Consider the following 27488-nt stretch of genomic DNA (forward strand, 5'->3'; position numbering starts at 1 on the left):
GGCTGGCTTGTCAGAACTCATAGCCCGCCAACTACTGCCATATAAACTGGTGGACTCGGAGGCCTTTCGCAAATTTGTGGCCATTGGAACACCACAATGGAAGGTCCCAGGAAAGAAGTATTTCTCAGAGAAGGGCATCCCAGAGCTATATGCCCATGTTCAGCGGCAAGTGAATGTATCTCTGGCACACAGTGTCAGTGCCAAGATACATCTGACCACAGACACGTGGTCTAGCAAAAACAGGCAGGGAAGGTATATCACTTTTACTGCCCACTGGGTGAACCTTCTGACGGCCGTCAAGCATGTAACCCGTGGCACCCATGTAGATTTGGTTTTACCGCCACGGATTGCATGCAGGCCTGACTCTTCTTCTCCTCCTCCTCCTACTCCATCCTCCTCCCTCTCCTCCTCGGCTGACTCCTCCTTTTCCGCTGATAGCGTCTCTTCCGCTACGCCGCCCAAGCTCCCCAGAACCTATTCGACATGCCAGGTGAGACATTGCCATGCCGTGCTGCGTCTGTTGTGCCTGGAAGCCAAGAACCACACTGGCCCGGCACTCCTTTCAGCTTTGCGTTCACAGGCAGATCAGTGGCTAACACAGCTCAATTTGACAGTTGGTAAAGTGGTGTGTGACAACGGTGCTAATCTGCTTAGCGCATTGAAACAGGGCAAAATCACGCACGTGCCATGCATGGCACACGTCTTAAACTTGGTCATGCAGTGATTCCTTGTCAAATATGCTGGGGTCCAGGACATCTTGCGGCAGGCAAGGAAATTCTCGGCCCATTTCAGAAGATCTTACACGGCCATGGCTCGCCTTGCTGACATTCAGCGGCGACACAATCTGCCGGTCAGACGTCTTATTTGCGATTGCCCGACGTGATGGAACTCAACCTTCTATATGCTTGATAGGCTGCTCCAGCAGAAACGTGCAGTTAATGTCTACCTGAATGAACTCTGCGGCAGAACCGGTTCTGGGGAGCTGGGGTTTTTTTCACCGCGCCAGTGGCTGCTCATGCGCGACGCATGCAGACTTCTGCGCCCATTTGAGGAGATCATCAAACTGGTCAGTTGCAGCCATGGCGCCATCAGTGACATGGCACCTTATGCCTTCTTTATGGAGCGTGCATTACGTTGTGTCATTGATCAAGCTGTGGAGGAGCAGGAGCGGGAAGATGAGGAAGTCGCAATGCTGGATGAATTCTCGGGGGGGGCTACTCTATCTGAGACAAGTCAACAACAGGAGTCTGAAGAGGAGTCAGAGGAGGATGGTGCCGGGGCGGATGAGGAGGAGCAAGTAGAGCATGCTTTAAACCTTTCTGGGATCCCTGTGGTGCGTGGATGGGGAGAGGAGAATGAAGAGGACGACATTATCCTGGATGATGAGCAGGAGCCAGGCCACCACACCACTTCCACTTTAGTGCAAAGGGGGGCCTTCATGCTCCATTGTTTTAATAGGGACCCCCGTATAAAAAGCATAAGGGTCAAGGACCAGTACTGGGTGGCAACGTACTTAGACCCCCGGTACAAACACAAAATGGCGGAAATATTACCGCCGTCACAGAGGGCTGGCAGAATGGAGCACTTCTAGGCCTTGCTTCGAGAAATGCTGCATTCTGCTTTTGCGTGCACTGGCAGAGGAGCAATTCTCACTCCCAGAGAAGGAGTTGCGGGTACCAATCCAACAGCGCCTGCAAGAAGAGGCCGGTTTGAAGATGTGTTGGTGACTTCGGATATGAGGTCATTCTTTCAGCCGACCCATCGACAGGTGTCATCCGGATCCAGCATCAGGGAACGCCTAGACCGTCAGGTGTCCGACTACATCGGGTTAACGGCCGATGTGGACGCTATGAGGAGTGATGAACCCCTGGACTACTGGGTGGGCAGGCTTGACCTCTGGCCAGAGCTTGCCCAATTTGCAATGGAACTGTTGGCTTGCTCCTCATCCAGTGTCCTGTCCGAAAGGACGTTCAGCGCAGCAGGGGGGCTCATGACTGATAAACGTACTCGCCTAGCTCACGACAGTGTTAACTACCTCACATTTCTAAAAATGAATGAGGCATGGATCTCGGAGGAATTCAACACATGTGACCAGTAGACCATGTATATGTCTATAAACAATTTTTTTAATCGAGCACAGAGACCTTCTTTCTTCATTTGGCTCACTTCATTGTCCAAAAAAAGCACACCATACTATATGCCCATCCCTTCTTCTTTGAAGAGGTTGAGCAGTGTCATATTTCTACTGGGGCTGCTTATTATGAGGGGCTCCCACCATCCCTGTGCTGTGCTGACATCCTCCTGGGGATGTACCTCTGCTGTGCATATTATGAGGGGCTCCCACCATCCCTGTGCTGTGCTGACTTCCTCCTGGGGCTGTACCTCTGCTGTGCATATTTTGAGGTGCTCCCACCATCCCTGTGCTATGCTCATTATGAGGGGCTCCCACCATCCCTGTGCTATGCTGACTTCCTCCTGGGGCTGCTTATTATGAGGGGCTCCCACTATCCCTGTGCTATGCTGACATCCTCCTGGGGCTGCTTATTATGAGGGGCTCCCACCATCCCTGTGCTGTGCTGACTTCTTCCTGGGGCTGTACCTCTGCTGTGCATATTTTGAGGTGCTCCCACCATCCCTGTGCTATGCTCATTATGAGGGGCTCCCACCATCCCTGTGCTGTGCTGACTTCCTCCTGGGGCTGCTTATTATGAGGGGCTCCCACCATCCCTGTGCTGTGCTGACTTCCTCCTGGGGCTGTTTATTATGAGGGGCTCCCACCATCCCTGTGCTATGCTAACATCCTCCTGGGGCTGCTTATTATGAGGGGCTCCCACCATCCCTGTGCTATGCTCATTATGAGGGGCTCCCACCATCCCTGTACTATGCTCATTATGAGGGGCTCCCACCATCCCTGTGCTATGCTCATTATGAGGGGCTCCCACCATCCCTGTGCTATGCTGACTTCCTCCTGGGGCTGCTTACGGTGCAAGTGTCAGTGCTGTATATCACGGTGCTGATGTCAGTACTCTCTATCACGGTGCTGCTGTCAGTGCTGTATATCACGGTGCTGGTGTTAGTGCTTTATGTCACGCTGCTGATGTCAGTGCTCTCTATCACTGTGCTGTTGTCAGATGACTCTATCACGGTGCAGGTGTCATTGCTGTATGTCACGCTGCTGATGTCAGTGCTCTCTGTCACGGTGCTGCTGTCAGTGCTGTATATCACGGTGCTGGTGTTAGTGCTTTATGTCACGCTGCTGATGTCAGTGCTCTCTGTCATGGTGCTACTGTCAGTGCTGTATATCACGGTGCTGGTGTGAGTGTTTTATGTCACGCTGCTGATGTCAGTGCTCTCTATCACGGTGCTGTTGTCAGATGACTCTATCACGGTGCAGGTGTCATTGCTGTATGTCACGCTGCTAATGTCAGTGCTCTCTGTCACTGTGCTGCTGTCAGTGCTGTATATCACGGTGCTGGTGTGAGTGCTTTATGTCACGCTGCTGATGTCAGTGCTCTCTATCACGGTGCTGCTGTCAGTGCTGTATATCAGGGTGCTGGTGTTAGTGCTTTATGTCACGCTGCTGATGTCAGTGCTCTCTGTCACGGTGCTGCTGTCAGTGCTGTATATCACGGTGCTGGTGTTAGTGCTTTATGTCACGCTGCTGATGTCAGTGCTCTCTATCATGGTGCTGCTGTCAGTGCTGTATATCATGGTGCTGGTGTGAGTGCTTTATGTCACGCTGCTGATGTCAGTGCTCTCTATCACGGTGCAGGTGTCATTGCTGTATGTCACGCTGCTGATGTCAGTGCTCTCTATCACGGTGCTGGTGTCAGATGATTCTATCACGGTGCAGGTGTCATTGCTGTATATCACGCTGCTGGTGATCATCTCCTGCACCCTCTTTGTCTATCCTGACCTTCCCTCTCCTCCATTGCCTTCATGCGCTCCACAGTCCTGAATTGTCACAACAATTTCCCATATAAAAAAAATAATGCTTGTAGTTGTCGATCCCAGATTCACCTCATACATGTGTTATGTCATTGGCCATGTAGCGGGACTATGTTTGCACAGCTATTAATTATTTTGTGGCTGCAAATTTGACCTGTAGGTTTGTGAAGTTCGCCTTCCATTGAAGTCAATGGGGCCCGCCGCGAACGTTCCCGGTTCGCGAACTATCAGCCACGTTCGCGAAACGTCCCGTCGGAAGTTCGTCCATCACTAATGTTGAGTCCATGGAATATTTTATATTTTGCCACAAGTTTTTTTTTTTTTTACACAACATTGTCACTAAATGATATATTGTTCAAACATGGCATGGTTATCTGTGGAATTACACCCCAAAATTCTTCTGCTTCTCCTGAGTACAGGGATATCACATGTGTGGAACTTTTCAGCAGTCTAGCCACCCACAGGACCCCAAAACCCAATCACTGCCTTCAGGCTTTCTAAGAGCATACATTTTTGATTTCACTCCTCACTGCCTATTACAGTTGAAAAAAAAAAAGACCCTTTTCTTTTCTTTCTTCATTTTTAAAAATAAATGAGATCTGCAAAATACTCACTATGCCTCTTAGCAAATACATTGGGTTGTCTACTTTGCAAAATGAGATCATAATTGGGGGGGTGCTATCTGGACATTTCAGGGCCTCTGTAATGCTGATAGGTAGTGAGGGGTAAAATCACAATTTTACGTCTTTAGAAATGCTGCAGGCGGTGATTGGTTTTTGGGGTCCTGAAGGCGGCTAGCAAAAAGTCTCACGCATGTGGTATCCCTGTACTCAGGAGAAGCAGCAGAATGTATTTTGGGGTGTAAATTCACATATGCCCATAGCATGTTTGAGCAATAGATCATTTAGTGGCAACTTTGTGCAAAAAATAAAAAAATAATATTCCCGCAACTTGTGGCAAAATATAAAATATTCTATGGATTCAACATGCCTCTCATGAAATAGCTTGGGGTGTCTAATTTCCAAAGTGGGGTAATTTTGTGGGAATTTTATGCTATTTTGGCATTTTATGGCCTTCAAAACTGTGATAGGTAGTGAGCCGTGAAATCAAAAATTTACACCTTAGAAATCCTGAAGGCGGTGATTGATTTTCGGGTTCCTGTATGCGGCTAGGCTCCCAAAAAGTCTCACACATGAGGTATCTTCATACTCAGGAGAAGCAGCAAAATGCATTTTGGGGTGTGGTTCCACATATAACCATGCTATGTTTGAACAATATATCATTTAGTGACAACTGTGCAAGTAACTTGTGACAAAATATAAAATATTACATGGACTCAACATGCCTATCAGCAAATAGCTTGGGTGTTTACTTTCCAAAAAGGGGTCATTGGGAGAGGTTTGAACTGTCCTGGCATTTTATGCACAATATTTAGAAGCTTATGTCACACATCACCCACTCTTCTAACCACTTGAAGACAAAGCCCTTTCTGACACTTATTGTTTATATGAAAAAATATATTTTTTTTGCAAGAAAATTACTTTGAACCTCCAAACATTATATATATTTTTTAAAGCAAAGGCCCTACAGATTAAAATGGTGGGTGTTGCAATTTTTTTTTTCACACAGTATTTGAGATTTTTCAAACACAATTTTTTGGGAAAAAACACACTTTTTAAAATTTTAATGCACTAAAATACACTATATTGCCCTAATGTTTGATGAAATAAAAAAAGATTATCTTATGCCGAGTACATGGATACCAAACACCACATGCTTTATAATTGAGCACAAACATGCAGCGGCCACAAACTACATACATTTTTAAAAGCCTTTACAGGTTACCATTTTAGATTTACAGAGGAGGTCTACTGCTAAAATTACTGCCCTCACTCTGACCTTTGCGGTGATACCTCACATGCATGATGCAATTGCTGTTTACATATGACACCAGACCGACGCTTGCGTTTGCCTTTGCATGTGAGCAGGGGGGGATAGGGGTGCTTTTTTTTATTATTATTATTTATTTTGTTTTTTTTATTATATTTTTAAACTGTTCCTTTCATTCTTTTTATCATTTTTATTGTTATCTCAGGGACTGTAAATATCCCCTATGATAGCAATAGGTAGTGACAGGTACTCTTTTTTTTAAACAATTTTGGTCTATTAGACCCTAGATCTCTCCTCTGCTCTCAAAGCATCTAACCACATCAAGATCGGTGTGATAAAATGCTTTGCCAATTTCCCAATGGTGCTGTTTATATCCTGCAAAACCAAGTCATGAAATGCTCGTAGCTTCCGGTTTCTTAGGCCATAGAGATGATTGGAGCTGTTCTGGTTTCTGACCAGCTGGCGGAACTGCCGGCTGCATTCTCTGGTTCCCTGTTGAGACAGGAGAGCCCAAGAAAACCATGGAAGACAGTGGGAAGGGAGGGGATGTTCCCTCCCACTGCTTAAAGTGGTTGTAAACCCTTACAAACCACTTTGACCTACAGGTAAGCCTAGATTAAGGCTTACCTGTAGGTCCCAGCAATATCTCCTAAACCTATATGGTTTAGGAGATATTTGCCCGAAAACGGGCACCGCTGTCTATGGCGCATGCACCGTAGACAGCGGCGCGCAGGCGCACTGAACGCGGCAGTTCCAAGAATGGAGCTGCCGCATTTGTCGACTCCCGTGCGCATGCGCGGGAGTGACGTCATCGCGGCTTCGCCGAATGACGGCGGCGGAGCTGCGAGACGCCACCAGCAAGATGGATGCGGCGGACTACAGGGGACAGCGCGACTTTGCTGGCTCCTGTGTCAGGTAAGTGACACATAATGGGCTACTATGCGATGCATAGTAGTCCGTTATGCTTTGCCTTTGCAGGGAAAAAAAGAGGAAGTAAACTCATCAGGGTTTACTTCCTCTTTAAGCAGTCTAGAGGCTAATTAGCCACTAGTATTGCGTTTACATGAAAGCCGATCACTGGCTGAAAAGAATGATCCTCCAGGTATCATTCTGGTAAAACCACTCAAAATCCAGCAGCATACCAGTACGTTGCTAGTCGTTGTTGGGCATACATTGTAATGTTCCTTTTTCATACAGCCTGTGGGCTGAATGAAACAAAAGATTGATCGGTGGGCTCGCTCACCATTAGAACACTGCCCTTCATCCACCCACTTCTAATGATGGGCATACATGCACCCCTTTTTGGTGGTGGTGAAATCACCTCCGAAAGTGCTGGAGTCACGTCTTTACGTATCGTGGGAGCAAACGCTGTTACTGTCAAGGTAAATAAACCTGTGCAGCAGCTGAATGGCGTACCTGCTAAGCAAATGATGGTTAACAATAAAACAAACATTACAGTATAACATACCATACCTGAAAAGCAAATACGATAAAACATAGTAAAAATAAAACAGAGAAGGATAGATATAGAACAATAGTGAGTGAACAGTAGAGCGGACAGTAGAAAGCAAGCATAAGAGAGAAAACAATAGAGAGAAAGAGATAGAAGAAAAGTACAACCACAACTATTTTTGGCTTTTTTGTGTGTGTGTTTTTGTGTGTGTTTTTTATTTTTTTTATCACTTTTTTCACTTTGATAAAAACTGTAAAAAAAAAAACTGTAAACGGAACGTATTAGGGTCTCTCAAAATGTGATGGCCATCACATCTTTTGAGACCCCAAGACCCTGTGTATGTTTGCCTAGGACTGTGTGGTGCTCTACCCTATGCTAATACTCAACTAATGTGTTGTAGCGTTCGAAACAGTCACCAATGCAAAGACCAGGTTGGTCAGGACAGGAGGGACAATAGAAATGGGTGTCAGGCCTATATCCACACTTTCTACATCTTCTTTGTGGGTTTCTTTGGGTAGGAGTACCAGAGAATACATGCGGAAAATGCCTCTCATGCAGTTGGCTTACTGCATTTACTTTGGGAAGTTGAGCCAAAGCACAGTCTGGAAACAGAAGGACTCTGATGAGCTCTTCCTGGAATTTAAGGAAGGATCCAGTTCGCTCTGAAGCTTTGTATAGCTCAAAAGCATTCAGCAAAGCCAATTGAAATTAGTAAATAAACAGACACTTTTCTGTGCCAGTGTCTGGCCTTACGGGCAATTAGGTACGGCGCCAACAACTGGTCGTTGAGGTCCATCCCTCCCATATTAAGGTTATATTCGTGGACACAGTGGGGTTTTTCCATCTGTGTCCATCGGTTCCATCTGTTCCCTCTGCATGTTTTTTTGTGTTCTTGTGGGCTTTCTCGTGAAGCTTGCTCCTTTGGTTCCCATTTTTTGAAGAAACAGGTCTACTGGCTTAATTTTGTTGTATGGAAGAAGATGCTTGTGTGGACGAGTCAGAAACTGCCATTTTATCATCCATATATTCTGCTTCAGTGTCAGAGAAGCTAACATGTTTGCCATCTGGCTAAGATGGATTACCCCAAGATCGCCATCGTATCCAAATATAGATGGAATTAGTATCATAGTCAAGTTTTTCACAAAACATCTTTTTCTTAAGGTGTCGCTGTTTGCGGACGATTTCATTCTGACATTGACCCACCCCAGGATCTCCCTGCCCAACTTTCACGCAGAGTTAGCTGCATATGGAGCACTTTCAAGGTACAAGATAAATGCAACAAAATCCACAGCCCTCCCCCTGAAAATACCGGCAGCGGAGGGTGATCACCTGCAGTCCACCTTCCCTTACAAATGGGAAGCCGCCTCCATTAAATACTTGGGGTCTATATTACTCCCTCCTATAGCACTTTATACCACGCCAACTTCCCACCCCTGTACAGCTCGATAAGAGCCCTTCTCCAAAAAATGGAGGCCCCACCGGATCTCTCTTCTGGGCAGGATTGCATCTATTAAGATGTCTTGCCGAAGCTCCTCTATCTCTTTCAAACTCTACCCATCCCCGTCCCCTATGCCCACTTACGGAAACTTCAAGGGGACGCGTTGAGCTATGTCTGGAACCATCGAAAACATAGAATACCAAGCTCCGTTATGACCGTGTCCCGGGCCGATGGGGGCTTCGCATTCCCGAATCTATTGAAATACTATCAGGCATCCCAATTACGGGGGGATCCTTGCGTGGTTCCCACAGTGGTCCTACAATAAATGGTCGCAAATTGAGAAAATATGGTTGGTCCCAATTCACCCCAACAGCCTTTTATGGAACATGCACGTGACGGTGCCTCCCGACCGATTGTTGGGTCCGATGTCCCACCTTCGGCAGCTCTGGCGCAGGTTGTCTAGCTCCGGGCTACTGCAATCTAAATGTTCGGCCATGAATTTGTTTCTCTACAATCCCGAGATCCCAGCCAGCCTCACTCACCAGATGTCCTGGCCCTGGGCCTCTAGAAATCTGTTCCACTTCGGCCACTTGGTTCATCCTGTAACCCTCAGGCTGCTGCCGTTCCCGGAGCTCCAGACCAAATTTGACCTACCAAGCCGAACCCTCTTTTGTTACCTCCAGATTAGACACTTTGCCCAGACTATAGCTCCTACCCTGCAATTCTCTCCTCCGACTTTGTTTGAACGGATAATACTCGAGGGACGTAATCGTAGGGGTCTCATATCTGACATATACCAACTTCTTAATGCAATCCCAATGGACACAAAGGGCAAACACGCATACATGTTGAGATGGGAGAGAGAGCTAGGGGAGGTACTCCCGATGGAGGCGTGGTAGACAGTCTGGAGGCAGGCAGCCAAAAGCTTGATATGCACTCTCTATAAAGAAAATTCTTATAAGATCCTTTATTTTTGGTATCAGACCCCGGACCTCCTCCATAAAATATACCCCTCCACCTCCGACCCGTGTTGGCGATGCCAGCGCGACAGAGGCTCTCACTTCCATATCTACTGGACGTGCCCCTTAATAACTTCCTACTGGACTTCGGTCCGGCACTTATTGATCCAGCTCTTTGACATACCTATACCCTTTACGCCACAGTTCTTCCTGCTTGGCTTATCGCACCCGAAGATGGCCAAGCCGCAGGAAGTTACTCCGGCACATACTCACAGCTGCCCGCTGTCTGATAGCTCTAAATTGGAAAAAAAATACACCCCCATCCCAAGAGGTCCTGTACGCCAGAATTAAGGATGTTGAACTGATGGAAAAATTGACGGCTAGGGTGAGGGACAAGCTGGACGAGCACAGCGTGGTCTGGGAGCGCTGGCATCTTCGGGAGGACACAAGGTGAGCTGGCCTGAAGGCCGAGATGCTAATATACCTACCCTCCTAATCTCTTCCCCTCCCCTTCTTCTCTTCCCCCTCCCTTTTCTTCTCTCTCTTCTACTTCCCCATTCCTTTCTTCTTCTTCTCTTGTTACTCCTTTTTGTTACTAACACCATGAGCTATGAGTTGGTACTCGGTGTTCCCTGCCGATTGCTTCGGTAGGGCCTAATATGCCAGTGATTGCTGATTCTTTCTCTTCAACGGGGCACAGTGGTTTCCACATTTGACAGTTCTATTTTGTATGCTCACTCTGCCGCTGTGCCCTCGGCATGTAATGTTTCTGATTTTGTTGTTGTATATTCGAATAAAAAAAAGGTTAATTGAAAAAAAAACATCTTTTTCATATTTTACATTCAATAATATCCCTTTCTAATCTATATAATGTCTCGTTTAGACGTGTGTCCAAGTAAATGAAATAGGTAGAGGTTTAACATCCTCTTGGATGGAAATTTCTCTTTGCAATTGTTCCATCTCTTCGGTTTATAAAAGAACAAAAGAACAAGCAAGCAGAAGGAGCGCCTGTTCATTGCTCCTTGAGGTTATCATATAACTCTAATGTGGGGAGTTTTTTTTATTTGTAACCCTCTTGGTATTTGTTCAAGAGACAAATTTTCTGATAAGGAACTGAAGTCCAAGGAAGCTTTAATCTCCTTAGTAAAAATGTTCTCCACTTTGCAGGAAAGGCAGTTCAACTGAGCTCGTAGTTTTATCTATATTGCTATTTAGCATTTTGTGTGCATTAATCCTTAGCAGATTGTCTCTTAGCAATCTAAATATGTGGCTGGTGTCCTGAGTTCTGTTGTCCGGCATGGTTCAGTAACAAAAATGTGCCTTTGTGGTTTCCTCACTGGGCAGGAATGTAAGCGATAGCTCAATCCAATAAAGAGAAATATAGTGATCAGACTTATATTCTAACGGGGATAACACAGAGGTGCCAAACCTGGCTCGCTACCGCATAAAACCAGGGAGACAATGAGAGATGGCCACGCACTGTGTACTGTTCAATAAAAGTCTTTTATGGCTCCATAATGGGACACATAGCACAGGAACTTGACATACAGTTGATGCGTTTCACACTGAAAAATGCGTAATCATAATATAGAGGTAGTCAAGGGCACTGCCTTATATGCCACGTGTATAGCAGCCTACACCTTTGTTAATTAGTGGCCTTAACCCCCTCCTAATAAAATATAAAAAGACAGAGAAAAGTAATAAAGAAGAGCAATAAAAGCATTTACCAGAAATATTAGAAAAAAATCTGGATACATATTTCAACCCTGAGGAGTCCATTCATCTTAATAAAATAAACAACTATCAAGATAGTAAAACCAAATCATACATTAATGCATTAAATCAATAAACTCGGTGACTGTGCCCTTGACTATCCCTATGTTATGAATGAACATTTGTCATCAAGCCTCTCCTTGCAGCTTCATTCAGCCCACTTTCTGGGAGCCCAGGTAGTCATAGACGCACCCCTTTTGGGTGTTTCATTATGTTGGCCTAGATACTGACATCATAACATCAGCACCTCCCTGCAAAGAAAAGTGGATTCTGCCTCAAACCCCCAGGATAAAAATGTTAATGCAATAAACAAGTACATACATAATTTCACCATTGCAATAATTGTTTTCACATATTATTTGTTAAAGAAGAAGGAGATACCACTAACCTGGCAATATCTGGGTTTTGTTTGCACAATATCAGTGCCTGCTCTGTATTAATAAATAATGCCCAACAAGGGAAACAGCACAGCATTAGAATAAGAATTCCTCTTTGCAGGATTGTTCCCACTCGCTTCAAATTCTTGCCGCCATATGTCTAAAAGAATGAGAATATTCATACACAAATATAATGATCTCAGTTACTAACATTTTACCTAAGAAATGGAAATTGTAGAATTTGATGCAAAATTCTAAGCAAAGACTGGAAAATTGTATACTTATGTTTCCATAATGTTCTTTTACTGATGCCTGTCCATGGCAGTATATGAATGGTGGTTGTACTTGCTGGAAAGCCCCCATCTACCCCAAGGGATCAGTTATAACTCTATAAACATTTAGTTTGACCATAAATAGCTCCAAGACTAGGGAGGGTCCATATTCTGCCATGGATAGGCACCAGGAAAGGAAAATTACAGAAATGGGAGAATACAGTTTTCTGATCTCCTGGTGCTTTCATGGTAGCATATGAATGGTTAATAACCCATTACACAAGGGGATAATGCTTGCAGAAAAGGTATTAAATGTAACCAGGATACAAAATAATTCAGGGATGCAATAATGAGAAACAGATAGATTGTCAGCACAGGGCTCTGGGCTGTGATTGGACACAGCCGATCAGCAGGTCCCAGCGATGAGTCATTGGGTGTCGGCAGGGGAGGGGCACGCAAGCACGTCTTAAGCCAAGAAACAGGCAGCGACGTACCAGTGCAGACTGTCTGTATGCAGTACAATACAGGTGGGTGGTCCATAAGTGGTTAATATAAGCTACCCAGAATGCAGAAACACTTCTAGTAAAATGGTATGTCAAAACTTAAGGATTTGATGTGCCACTAGCCATGTATGATATTTATATCAGCTTGACCAGGGGTCCTCAAACTTTTTAAACAGGGGGCCAGTTCACGGTCCCTCAGACTGTTGGGGGGCCGGAGTATAGTTTTAAAAAAATGAAAAAATTCCTATGCACACATCTTATTTGTAGTGCAAAAAACAGGAACAATACAATATTTAAAATAAAGAACAATTTTAATCAACATAAGCTTGTTAGTATTTCACAGGCTCCCCTCATCACAGAACCCCTCCCCCTCCCCATCACAGATTGCCCCCCAATCATAGAATCCCCCCCCCCCATCCCCATCACAGACTTCTCTCCATCACAGATCCTCCCCAACAAAAAGTCCCCATATCTGGTCCCCCCCCATCGCAAAGCCTCCCAATACAAACTCCTCTCCATCACAAAGCCCACCATAACAGACCTCCCCATAACAGATCCCACCAAACAGACCCCCCCCCCCATCAATATTATACTGCCGCTCCTTCTATAACATCACAGCATTTCCCCTCCCCTCTGCTACCTTAATCACACAAGGCGTGAGGCATGGCAGGTCCGGACAAAGGGTACGACTTTGTAATGGAAAGGCAGGTGATTGATTGTTGGGACCCGCTGCCCAGTAATCAATCACCCACTTCTTAGTTCAAAAAGGTCCCGCCCTTTGTCTGGACCTGTCATGTTTCTTGTCTTGTGTGAAAAAGCAGATGGGAGGGGGTTGCTGCGATGTTAAAGGGGCAGTTTGAGGGCTGGGTAAATTACGCTGGCGGGCCGTATTTTGAGGACCCCTGAGCTTGACTATATAGCATGTGGTAGCTTGTGAAAAGCCATTTGTCCTATACTTGGTTTCACTCGCAATAAGGAACAACCTGTAACCCTTTCTAGGGTGTTGAATCAGAGAAAAGTAATGTTTCAGAGATCTTAAAATGTCCAATTCATAAAGGATCTCTGCATCCTGATCTTCAGCAAAGACAGGAAGCACCCATTCCTGATTGCAATGAAATACAGACAACAAGCAAATTGTTAGTTATAAAGGCCCATCTCTGGCAAATTAAGAGACTGAGTCTTCTTGCTTATGAAATTCCTTGATAGGTAGTCTACCTGAAAATCCTGCAATGTTGCAATGTAGAACGCTTTGAGATAGGTTGAATTGTCTTGGAACCAAGCCAGAATTGGTCTAAACTTTTTCAGTAGTGTATAACTGTGTGTCCCCTTCTATTTTGCACATAGGTCGCTGAGGCCCAATTATTCATTTATAAAGAGGAACCAATTTGTGGGTTATTAATGGAAAAAGATTTAAAGCGTTTTTTAACCCCCCCCAAAAAATGCATCCCGTTCCCTTAAAACATGAATAACAGCACAGTGCTTGTGCTAAGCCCTGACATTGATCAGTGTACATGCTTCCATCATACACAGCTATTTGCCATTCTCCTCTGTCTCCCTCTGTCCTCCTCCACCCCTCCCCACCTGTCAGCTCTCACTAGCGCCGCTCTGCTCCTCTCCCCACTGCTTCAAAATGAATTGATCATTATATCATCCCTTCTGTCACATAAAAAGCCCAGTCCCTGGGCTTTATAAAAAAAAAGCCAATTTTACCTGTTTTAACAGGGTCTTCCAGCAATCACATGTCTCCAGGCTCTCTGCTCCTCTCTGTCTCCCTGGATGACATCAGCAGGGGAATCTAGGCCCTATCCACTGGAGATATCAGATGGGGAGAGCTGAGAGCCTAGAGTCATGTGATCGCTGGAAGACACTGTTAAAACAGGCTAAAATCTGATTTTTTTAAATTAAGCACAGACACAAGGATGAAGGTTTTTATATGACATAGGGGATGATATAATGATCAGTTAGTGGCTTAACCACTTCCTTATCAGGCACTTTCCCCCCTTCCTGGCCAGGACAATTTTTAGTTCAGCACTGATGCACTTCCCACAAATTTATTGCGGTGGTATTTGATCACCTCTGCAGTTTTATATTTTTGCACTATAAACAAAAAAGAGTGTCAATTTTGAAAAAAAAAACTGATGAGCACTGATAGGCGGCACTGATAGGCAGCACTGGCAGCTCTGAGAGGTGGCACTGGATAGGCAGCACTGATGATGGGCTAGTGACAGGCTTTACTGAGTGGCACTGATTGGCACTTTGATGGGGCACTGACAGGCATCACTGATGGGGTACTGATTGGCCCTTTTTTGGGCATAGTTGTGGGCACTGATCTGTACTTTCATGGGTACTGACAGGCTTTATAGAAAGGACAGGCTGGCAGGTGATGAGCATTGATTGGCAGCTGATGGGCACCTTTTAATGGGGGCTGTACTGATAATCAGTGTGCTGATTATCAGCTCAGACCTCCCCCATGACAGGGAGAGCCGCTGATCGGCTCTCCCTGTCAGCGTGAACCGAGGAAGGTCGTTTAGTGGGATTTCCTGGTTCCCGTGATGATCAGCTGTGATTGGTCACATCTGATCACATGGTATGAAGCCTCTGTCAGAGGCTTCATACTCTTCGGCTCTTTTCGCTGGGCTGTGCGCCCCCCTGGAATCCTGATTCAGAGTGCAAAAATATAATCCTGATGGAGAGACAGCCAGATGAAAAAAGGAAATGAAAAAGTAAATGAACAGATGGGGCCAGGTAACTATGGCATTCCATTGTGCATATGCGGCTAAAAGGTCACAGAATTTATATGAAATAAAAGGTATAAAAAAAAAAAAAAGTATGTAATAAAATACCTGTGACAGCAAAGTACCACATCCAGCACTCATTCCATAACCAAACGTTATGCCCGTTATATTTACAACCTGTAAAAGAGAAAGATTGGTGAACCAATTAGACATACTAAAATGTATAATGTAGAGGAGCTGCAAAAAGTGATTGGACAAATATAATATGGTTCTTACAAAAAAAAACATACTGAAATGTTCTATTCTTATTGCATAATAATATAATGCATTTTTCTTTGACCTTTTCAGATGTGTAGTCATGATCACTGTGTCAGGGTCTGAGTAAATTCCTGCTCACTACTTATTTATTAAAAACCCGTAGAATCACATGTGTGTACTCAAATACAGCAAACGCTATGAGGAATAGGTAGAAAAATTGGGATTTTTTTTAAATTCCTTTTTTTGGCTTTGCATATTACAAACATTATGCCTATAACTCATGGCATACAAGGCACAATAACAGTTGCAACCAGCCATTAAATACAATTTTTCGAAAATTTAAAAAAAATTGTATTTTTATATACAGCTTACCTGTAAAATCCTTTTCTTGAGAGTACATCATGGGACACAGGGGCTCATTACATAGTGGGTTATATAGGCACCTCTGGTGATTGGACACTGGTTAACCCCAATTAAGGAGAATTCCTCCCCTATATAACCCCTCCCATATGGGAGGCACCTCAGTTATGTAGCAAAGCAATAGGAAACCACGTAAAACCCAAGAGGGGCGGAAGCCCTGTGTCCCGTGATGTACTCTCAAGAAAAGGATTTTACAGGTAAGCTGTATATAAAAATCCTATTTTCTTGATCATACATCATGGGACACAGGAGCTCATTACATAGTGGGATGTCCAAAAGCAATGCTCAGATTGAGGGGAGGGAGACACAGATCATAATTATAGACCGTCATGGACCGGAGGACCTAAACTTCAGCCTGCAGTACACTGCGCCTAAAGGCGATATCCTCTTGCCTTCTGACATCCACCTGATAGAATCTGGTGATGTGTGGACTGATGACCAAGTTGCAGCCTTACAGATCTGAGCCAGGGAGGCCTGGTGATGCACTGCCCAAGAAGCACTTACAGCCCTAGTAGAGTGCGCTTTCACTTGAAAAGGAGGGATTTTCCCTTTAACACTATAGGCCTGAGAAATAATCTGTCTAATCCACCTTGAGAGAGTGGATTTTGTTGCCGCCTGGCCCTTCCTAGGGCCTCCCGGCAAAATAAATAAGCAATCAGTTTTCCTTATCTGAGCAGTTGCTTGAAGATAGATACTGATTGCCCTAACCACATCCAAAGTGTGCAAAGATTCTTCTTCTGCGGACTGTGGGTCCGGAAAAAAGGATGGTAGGATTACATCTTGATTCAAATGGAATCCCGAAACCACCTTAGGTAGAAAGGACCTGTTGGGACGCATGACCACCCGGTCCTTATGAACAATTAGATACGATTCTTTGCTGGAGAGAGCTGCTAGTTCTGACACTCTTCTAGCCGTGGATATGGCTACCAAGAAAACCAATTTTTTGGTCAAAAGAACTAATGAAGCCAGATGCAAAGGTTCAAAAGGTTGCCCCTGCAAAGCCGAGAGAACCAAATTCAGATCCCATGGGCATACCGGAGGTTTGACTGGCGGCCTTATCCGCATAGCCCCCTGGATGAAAGCCCGAAAGTATGAATGGCATACTTTCTAGGATGCCATTCCCTGAGTTCACACCAGGAAACATATGCCCTCCAGATTTTGTAGTAAATAAGCCTGGAGGCCGGCTTTCTGGCATTAACCAGAGTAGAAAGGACTGGCCCCGAAAGCCCACGGTCTCTCAGAATGTGGGTCTCAGCAGCCAAATCGTCAAATTCAGACTGTGTAAAGCAGGATGGTAAATTGGACCCTGTGAGAGCAGATCTGGCCGGAGAGGGAGGATCTACGGCCTGCCTACTGCCAACTTCATGATCTCTGCATACCACGGTCGCCTGGGCCAGGCCGGGGCTACCAAAAGAACCCATTTTGTCTCCCTCTTGACTCTTCCCAGGAACCGCGACAGAAGCGGGCATGGGGGGGAAGGCATAAATCAGATTGTACTCATCCCAGGGAACTGTCAGAGCATCTGATCCCTGAGCAAGTGTATCTCTTATTCTTGACACAAATTTGTCCAGTTTACTGTTGAACCTGGACGCAAACAGATCTACGTCTGGAGTACCCCACCTGCGACATATGTCCCAAAACACGTCAGGGTGCAGAGCCCATTCTCCTGGGCACAACTGCTGGCGGCTCAGAAAATCCAGAGAATTAAAAATAAAAATAAGCTGTGGCGCTAAAACCCTGTGTTTGTGTAACTCTGTGCATACAAATGTGTGCTTTGGATATAACCGTGTTAACAAAATATTACTTTTCTATATCTATATAAAGTGCTGGTGCTACCGTACTGTACAGTGCTGCATATATATTAATACTATAGGTATCACGTACATAATAAATTCCAAATAAACAAAAGATTACAACTATGCAAAATTGCTGTATAAAAGTGCAAATCAACAGTCCTATGAAAAAACGTGCAACAACCTGTGCCAAAATGCAAGAAATTTGTGCAAAAAATGTGCAAAAAATTAGTCCCAAAGAGCGTCCTTCAATATAAGAAAAGATTTTTTCAAATCGCTTTCAGAAGTTGCTGAAAAATCGCATATTGCAGTATTTCAAAGGATGGTGGTAGAATAAAGTGACTAGTGCAAGGAAGGCAATATAGAGGAAAAAACACTCCTCCCCGGTGCGCCACTCAGTGCTGTGGGGATATGATTGCGCTCACCAGATCAAGCACCCTCATAGGGTTAACCGAGCCTTCACAGTATAAGCCACTGTGCTGCTGCTTAGACACTGCTGCTGGTGCGCTGGGGGAATGTTCACTCTTCACTTCCGAGTATACTCCGTAATTAAATGCATAAGGGAGGAGAGAGAAGCATATCCATAGTGCAAAAACGTTTTTTAAAACTCTATTCCATCATAAAATAAAATTACTCACAAAGTATTAAGTATTAACGGCCGGCGGAGTTTGTTATAAATGCGAAGCGATTCTTAATACTTTGTGAGTAATTTTCTTTTATTGGAAACATAAACTTAGACTTAAACTGCTTTCTAACCAACTACTAAGCAGTTTACTCTCCTTATTCCCTCCTTTTTTTCTCCTATTGAAAAAATTCTTTTAGAATTCCTTAAACCAAAAAAAATGTTTATCATTTAAACATAGGTGGATTTTATTTCAGTTAAAATACCCAATCACTTTCATACATTCCAACCTAAAGGTTTATTTTCAACACGTTACATATAGCCCGGGAGCATAATTGATGGATTGGATCGAATGTAATGCATTCAAATAGGTTGAATGCCGTACATTCATATCCGCACTGTCTGACCTTTTAAAAGGTGTCTGTAGAAATTATACTAATTAGATGGCTTCCTGTCCAGCCCATGGAATAAAATCAACTCAACATTACCCTCTCTAGAAGAAAAAAATGTAAATTAAAATATTGAATTTTCTCTCTCATATGTTCATATTCCTATATTTGTTTCTTTTATATATTTTTTTTATTTTCTTCCTCCCAATTCCATAGCTATAACAATTAAGCTGGGGGCAGCTTTTGATGTTTTGGTCCTCAGCAGGGCATACATATATATTTCATTTTTTATTTCCAATTTTTTTTTTTTACCTTTTCTATTATAATTGTCATTATATTATGCTGGTCCTCTACGTAAGATCTTTAAGGGGATTAACACATAAGAGATACGATGTAACATAGTATAATGCATCATGAGCCACTTTTTTAATAGTGTCAGAGCAGAGCTAGGGGTTGGATGTAATGCTTTACGTGCTTACATGCCGCAACACCAAGTACGTTCATCTGATATCCTATTCCAGTTAAAAAAATGGCGTCCATGTGCTCGCGCATGCGCAGTATAAGCATTACACCCTATATTAAGAGAGAGGTGCACCAAGATGGCCGCTCCAGATGACGTCCAATGACAAAACGCGTAGGGCGTGGCCTAACGTGTACACACTCTCTCTCACAAGGCGGCGGTGGTTATATATTTTAAAGGCATATTTTAAAGGCGTTTTTACCTCCGCTTTATGTGAGTAGCCACTTTTGCATTACAATAAAGATTATAGTCTTAAACAGTATTACACTATGGATGTTTTATTCTTTATTTAACACGAGGAAATGAGGAATAACTGAATGCTAACCGGACCAGCTCTATACAGCGACACAGGGGCTCACACTGTGGAGTCGAGTTAACCCCTGCAGGGGCAGGGGAGCTGGTGAGTGCGGCAATTTGTGCTATGCACGGAAAACGCACCGGTTGCAATTCAGGATACATCAGGCACTGAGCACAAGTCACTTTGATTGAATTACTGTGGAATTTTTTGAAGTTATTTTTTCTTGGACTTTATTTGTTTTTTTGAATGGTTCTTCAATGGACTTTATTGCATGATGATTATATATAAGTTTTACAAGCACATTTTTTGCACCAAAAGCATGTAAGCGCTTTTGATTGCACACAGCTGTGAAACACAGAGCATACATTTCTTCAATATTTAGCTAGTATTTTTCAGTATTTTTTTCAACATTTTTTCTGTTTTTATTTACTACCTGTAATTTGCACAGCAATAATTATACAGCAGTTTAGGTAGCACTAGCACTTTAAGAAAGTTGTTTATTCTAGCACTGGTATTTTACATGTTATATGCATTGTATTGGCTGTTACAGGAGAGCGCCGTAGCTAACACCTTAGCATTCACATCTCTGTCCCTTCAAAGTCTCCACCTAAAGTAGCCTCTGGAATACCCCACAGCCTGGTATTGTTTCTGTGACTACAGTTCTCCCCATCACCAATGAGCAGGTGCATCATGGTAAGTCTGTGGTGTTGCGTCTCCGGAGCCTCCTCTAGTGCAGCCATGCGGCCCTGAGATGTGGCTGTGGTTGTTTCTACCCAGGGCTTTTTTTTCTCAAACAATAGGTGCTGGAACTCAACCATGACCCCCCAAGGCCCCTCCACTCACACACACCCTCCTAATCACATCAAACAGTTGGTGTGGTCAGTCAAATTTCATGAACAGTAGGAGGGTCTTAAAGGGGCATTAAATACCAGGATTGCATTACATGCAGAGTTCAGGGGGGTTACACACAGAGTGCAGAGCTATCACTTGAAAAAACAGAAACTGGACTTCTGTGTTTACAAGTGATTGTGGTGAGCAGCGCCCCCCCCCCCCCCCCCCCCAAGGGTCTGAGCCAGAGGTGGTGGAACTGAGTTCCACCAAGTTCCCCCTGAAAAAAAGCCCTGTTTCTACCACCGTAACCCAGTTGTCAACAGAGTCTGATCTCTTAATTCATGTCTCTCTTAGGGGAGTGTACTCACAATTGAAGCAGCCATCTCTGAGATATCCTGCTTGGTTGGGGGGGAGAGCCAACATGTCCCTCCAGCCTCCCCCACAAGTTGTTCTTGTGCAGAAGAGGCAGGGGAGCCAGCAGCCCTTGGTAGTTCAGGAGACACAATAGGAGAGACAAGGCAGGCCAGGATCTCTGGAGGGTCCCACTGCTGATGGCCGAGGGGGCACCATATTGGATCCCTGAGTAGCGATCGGGATGGCTGGAGACCTCAAGAAATATGAGGTAATGTCTTGTCTCCTCTGTGCTGACAGTGCTCCAGGAGTTCTCTGCCATGGGCATGTGATGTCGCTAAAATCCAATAGTTACATAAGAAAGATCGCCTGGGCTGCAATTAGAGCATTACCGTGTTTTCTGAAAAGCTAAAAAGTCATGTCTCCTTTTCCTGATGTGTTACTACAGATACAGACAGATATGCTGCCATGATAAACATGAAGAGAAGACAAACTATCTAGGATCTTTACTGATATACCTGTAATATTACATATACACAAATATGATTTGCCTTATACCACTATACAAACTAGGACTTAGACTATGAAGTTGCTTGTAATGTTTTGACTTAAAGACCTTCTTTAATAAAGAAGATGAATGGATGAAGAAGTGAATACTTACAGCTGTAGCAAGTGTAATGGAATCCAATTCAAGTTTTCCTAAATGGCCACAGAACATGGAACTCACCACCAATATAAGATATACCATCAATTGAGATAAGAACTGAAAGAAAACAAAAATTGACATTAAAGTGGTAAACCCTCATATATACCCAATGGTAAACCCTCATATATACCCAATGAAGTGACTAACCTCGGGTGATACACAGAGATAACATCCATCCATTCCATCCTTTCAAACTCCAGAATGTATACAATTGTCAGAAGTGACCTGAGTAAGCCAGATTTTGACAACTGTAACCCAAGGCTCATGAGATGGCCTTTATGACTTGGTATAGCCTGTTGTAGAGATGAGTCTGCCTCTTCTAGAGTTTGTCTTTTTATGTGTAGAATCCATCCTAACCAATCAGAACTTACTTTGCTAAAATCATATCTGCATAAGTTAGATTCAACTTAAATCTTTGCTTTCACTTTAGTCAAAATTGAGTTGTAAAACTGCCTGAATAAGATAAACTGTCAAAATAAATATTTCTCATGAAAATGTAGAGATATCAGTTTTGACCTCTAATAAATAGGTCCCAAGGTTATCCCTCTGTAGAAAAGAGACTGTGCTACACGTCTTTGACTAACAAATTGTGAGACAATGGTGGACAATTAAATTTGTTGTGCATTGGATTAAGTAAGCGTCAGTGTTTCATTAGTTGGACACCCAATCTCCCATATACAGTATCTCACAAAAGTTAGTACATCCCTCACATTTTTTATAAATATTTTATTATATCTTTTCATGTGAGAACACTGAATAAACGATACTTTGCTACAATGTAAAGTAGCGAGTGTACAGCTTGTATAACAGTGTAAATTTGCTGTCCCCTCAAAATAGCTCACAGCCATTAATGTCTACACCGCTGACAACAAAAGTAAGTACATACCTAAGTGAAAATGTCTAAATTGGGCTCAATTAAACATTTTCCCTTCCTGTGGGTCATTTGACTCATTAGTGTTACAAGGTCTCAGGCGTGAATAGGGAGCAGGTATGTTAAATTTGGTGTTATCGCTCTCACTCTCTTTAACCCCTTCATGCTGAGCGTACGCATATATGCGGCCTCGGTTTTCGGGGGTTATGCTGGGATGATGCCCGCCGCTGCAGGCATCATGTCGGTACATTTTTTAGAGTAGGCGATTGACTTTCCAGGGATAACAACCGATGCGGCTAAAATAATTCCCCCCTCCCGTCGCCTCCCGCCCCTCTGACCGGGCCTCCCGTCCCATCAAGAGACTCGATCTGCGATCTGGCACTTCCAGGGTCTAGCCACAGACTGGAACAAAGCCGTAAACGACTGTTCCAGTCTCCTGAATGCAAACACAGAAGCAACGTCACAATGTCACTTCCGGCTGCCATGGTGCCAGATTAAAAAAAATATACAGTATTCAGAATTGCCATTTTTGGAATGCTTTGAAGTGCAAAGGAGGGATTGGAGGTCTTTTAGACCCCAGATCCCTCCATAAAGAGTACCTGTCACCACCTATTACTGTCACAAGGGATGTTTACATTCCTTGTGACAACAATAAAAGTGATACTTTTTTTAAACACAACACAATTTTTTTTAAACACAATTTATTAATATAAAATAAATAAATAAAATAATTTAAAAGCACCCCCGTCCCCGCGAGCTCGCGCAGCAAAGACATCGCCTACAGAAGTCGCACCCGCATACGTCACTGTTCGCCCTGCCCAGGTGTTGCCCCAGACTTGAGCTGTAGCCACAAAGGGGTAGAGTTATAATAGTGAGATGGACTGACTGAACCCGAGGATCAGGAGGATTTCTGGTTGCCATGGCTCTGCAAGCATTGATGGCCAAAAATTGCACAGAAGCCTGTAGAGGTTGCGGCGTTCGTGGCTACCCGAGGTGACGAAGAGGATGCTGACAGAATGAACATTGATATGTCATTCCAGTTTGTGAGAAATTCATCCCATATTGACAAATTCACTATTGCTGCTGTGTCTAGCTTAGGAATTTGGTTGGGATCTTGTGCCTGCGAGAGGAAACTAAGAGGCGTGAGATGAAGGACCACCCTTGAGGGATCATCCTCATGGCGATTGTAGCTGTCTCTTGGTACACCCTTGAGTAAGGGTGAAGGTGTGAATGACCGACTGGATACGGGTCAACTTGTTGGGAGGCAGGCTGGCCTGCATGGACTGTGCATTGAGTGTGACACCCAAGAAGGTGATGGACTGTGCAGGGCATTCCACTTCATTCTCTGCTATGGGCACGTTAAATTACCAAATACCCCTCTTAAGCTGTCAATGTCTACTGGTGTCTCACCAGGTATTTAGATGTGCAGGAAGTCATCGAGATAGTGGAGGACTTTCTGGCAATGTGCCTGATGCGACAGGGTCCAGGAAAGGGACTGGGCAAAAGTATCGAACAGACACAGGCTGTGTTTTTTTCTCCTAGTACCAAATGACAATTTGGTGGCAAAATAACATAAGCCTTTCCACTTGATCCCTATGCCATCGCTAGAGGGATGTCTTGATGGGCAATAATTTGAAAGCATCTGAGATGCCTGCTTTGGACCGCCAAGTGCTTACTCCTATACCAACAATGGCTTGAATGGCTAGGTTGACTGATTAATGCTTAAGGGAAAATTCTTCTGGGGGTATTAGGGAGTTCAAACTTGGGATGTGAGAACAATGAGGCATGGACAAATCATACACTAACAACGTTTATTAGTATACATGCCCTCGGCAAGTCCAATAGGGCTGTGCAAGGTGACTTGGAAAAGGGGCGATCATGTACCCCCAGTATAGTTTGGTTTGTAACATGATGCCGATGGCTGACTCGTCAGTGGCAGCTGAGAGTAGGTTCTTGTGGTCGTGTGGGGCATTGTGATGAGGCCAGTGTGAAATCCTGAGGTGCATCCCTGCACGAGGAAGGCCACCAGGGAGGGAGATGGGTGTGAGGATTGGCAGAACCCGACCAACCCAACATGCATGCGGCCTAGTCTTGATGTATTTAGCTGCTTAATGATGCCCGCAAGTAATAGTGAGGTCTGTAGCACTAAGAATTTTAATCATAGTGCCAATGATGCGATTAGACTCGGATCGGGCTGTTGGAGTGAGTAACAGTGGGGCTTGTAGTGCCAAGGATCTGAATTGTTGCGCCAATGATGCGACTAGACTCAGTTCAGGCTGTCTGTGTTTTGTAGTGCCGAGGATCTGGATCGTTGTGCTGATGATGCTACAGGTCTCAGATCGGCTGTAGGTGTGAGTAACGGTGAGGTTTGTAGTACCGTGGATATGAATTGTTGCGCCGATGACGCGACTAGACTTGGATCGGGCTGTTGGTGAGAGTAACAGTGGTGTTAGTAGGAGGTGTGGTGTTTGTAGGGGGTGTGGATGGGGGGGTTTGTAGTGCCGGTGATGGGACTAGACTTGGATCGGGCTATCAGTGTTTGTAGTGCCAAGGTTCTGAATCGTTGCGCTAAGGATGCAACAAGACTCTGATAGGCTGTAGGTGTGAGATACCTTCTACTTTGCACCTAACTCGACGCCCTAGCTTGTGAAGTCCTTGTTGGGGGTTGCGAAGTGGGTTGACTGGGAACATAGGAAATTGTTTTAGCAAGGAGGATTGTAAAGAGCTGTTTGGGGCATGGCTGACCCCCCCCCCCCCCCTCCACCGGTGAAGGTGCGAGCCCTGTCGTCAGTGTGTGAATGAACATAGTTTTTTTTATGTTTTGTTTTTTTACATGAGGGGCTACTGTCCAAACCTGGTGCAAGATGGACCAACTGAAACTCTACTGACCCAAAGGGCGAAGTGACAGAATAGGTAAGCAGTCGATTTACTACTGAAGATGGAGAGTGGCCGATTTGAGCCACTTTCAGAGATGTTTGCAATGATTGCAAATAAGCAGCCTTATCAGGAAGGTGAAAACAAAAGATAGTGGAATCTGAGTATGTAGGAATAACCGACCGCAACACGTACAAATAGATGGAGTGAGATACGCATGTTGATGCTTGATAAGAGTAACGTTTGTACTGTTGATGCAACTGGATTCGGACCAGGCTGGGGTGTGAGTAACGGTGGGGTTTGTAGTGCAGAGGATCCGAATCGTTGCACTGATGATGCGACTACACTCGGATTGGGTTGTCGGTGTTTTGCAGTGCTGAGGATCCGAATCATTGTGCCGATGAATAGATACGACTGGCTGCAAGTGTGATTAATGGTGAGGTTTGTGGTGCAGTGGATCTGAATCGTTGCGCCACTGGTGTGACTATACTAGGATCCGGCTATTGGTGAGAGTAACGATGGTGTTAGTAGGAGGTGTGGAAGGGGGGTTTGTAGTGTCGAGGATCCAAATCGTTTGTGCCGATGATGCAGCTAGGCTCGGATCGGCTGTAGGTGTGAGTTTTTGTAGGAGGTTTCGTAGGAGGTGTGGTATATAGAGCAAAGGATTTGGGACATACACCACTGATGCAACTTGATTCAGAAGTGGCTTGTAGTGTGAGTGAGTTACGTGTATTCATAACGTTTGTGCCGCGTAGGCAGTTGATACGAATGGTCCCTAGAGGGCTGCCACAAGTCACGACTGGGCTTGAATGAGGTACAAATCCCAACGAACGAGTACAAATACATATGAATGATATGGTCCAATTACTACGAAGCAGTGAGAATGAGGCAAGGGACTTAAGGCATGAGGTGATGAAAGTTTTACGAATGGGGAACATGATACACAATGGTTTCATACATTTATACATTTATTTTGAACGTATGAAATGATGTCTGTTACAAATCGGTTTGTAAAGAGAGATGACTCCGATATGAATTGGTTATAAATGTATGAAACAAATCCGATACAAATCGGTAGTAAGTAGTATTAAATGGATCTGATGCAAATTGGTTGTAGAGTGTATGCCACCCTTAGCTCTGAAACTGAACACAACCAACCACCCAACCCCCCAGGCTAATTAAGGTGCAGGCAAGGCACCAGGTGGGTCTAATTACCACCTCAATCAGCCACAGAACCCATACATGCAATACATGCTCATCTTCAAATGGATGAGACGGAAACCCCATGGACAATGAATTCTATAACCAGTGAAGCATATATCAAGTGATATCCGACAATGGCCAACAGCAGCTTGCAGGCTTGGATCTACCAATGAATCATATGATTTGCAGATGGGATGACAAACAAGGCAGAAGAACCTATGAACATACTACGACTGTGCCAAATAATGTCGGGAAATAAGCGAAAACAACTCAGCGGTAGGTCTTTTTAACAAAAGGGATGCGGGATAGGAAGTATAACAAATCGCAAGATTGCACGTGTAACCAAAAGGTTCAAATCCTACCTGCAACAGTGAGAGGGAACCGCTGACAAAGACCACAAATGTAGAAGCCATGACTCACTTGCGATCAAATACACAGACTCATGACCATGCAGTGAGCTGGGAGAGTCAGCCTAGTGACGTGTAATACCGCACACTGGAACTGACAAAGACCAGTGTGGGTGGTCTGCTTAAATACTCCTTGGGTTTCTCCCATAATTTCAGGCCACCAAACTGGCCTTTCTGTATATAAGGCACAAAAATGTGCTCAGATTTTCTATATTTCAATAATCCCTCTTTCTTTGCCACGAAGGAATGATGAAAACATGCACCACCAAAGAAAGAGTGCTCCCAAAAAGAATCAACACAAGTGAATAAATTAGCTCCTCCTTACCAGCTGCTCTGGTCCCACAAGGAGACCATCAGATGTCTTGCTGCAAAGCAGCCATATATACCTCGATCCTCTATACAAAGGTTCCACAATCTCCTAAACCAAGATAGACTTAATGGAGTTGGGCTCAGGCTGGCTTAGTAAGATCTATTTAGCAGTACGGTTTGAACAGGGTTCTTGCCTGAGAGCAGCGGGAGCAAGGAGGACAGAGTGAGTATATCAGCACACCCAGGAATTCACAAGGGTAGAGGCTGCCAAGCAAGCTTTAAAAGGAC

At 44.4% G+C, this 27488-nt stretch overlaps 1 protein-coding gene across 1 annotated transcript in view; it reads right to left on the reverse strand.

Moving 5' to 3' along the window:
• LOC143983035 (multidrug and toxin extrusion protein 2-like) overlaps window positions 1-27488 on the reverse strand; it is a 289578-nt gene that overhangs the window by 230453 nt on the left and 31637 nt on the right. Inside the window, exons 2-4 of the mRNA XM_077482262.1 lie at window positions 21492-21593; window positions 15457-15525; window positions 11850-11998 (exon numbers count right to left, since the gene is read on the reverse strand). Of these exons, the coding sequence (XP_077338388.1) occupies window positions 11850-11998; window positions 15457-15525; window positions 21492-21593 (320 nt within the window). The remainder of the gene's footprint in view (window positions 1-11849; window positions 11999-15456; window positions 15526-21491; window positions 21594-27488) is intronic.

The sequence above is a fragment of the Lithobates pipiens genome, unplaced genomic scaffold, assembly GCF_037356315.1.
Source record: "Lithobates pipiens isolate NorthernLeopardFrog02 unplaced genomic scaffold, aLitPip1_a1.2 Scaffold_16, whole genome shotgun sequence".
In the NCBI taxonomy this organism is placed as follows: Eukaryota; Metazoa; Chordata; class Amphibia; order Anura; family Ranidae; genus Lithobates; species Lithobates pipiens.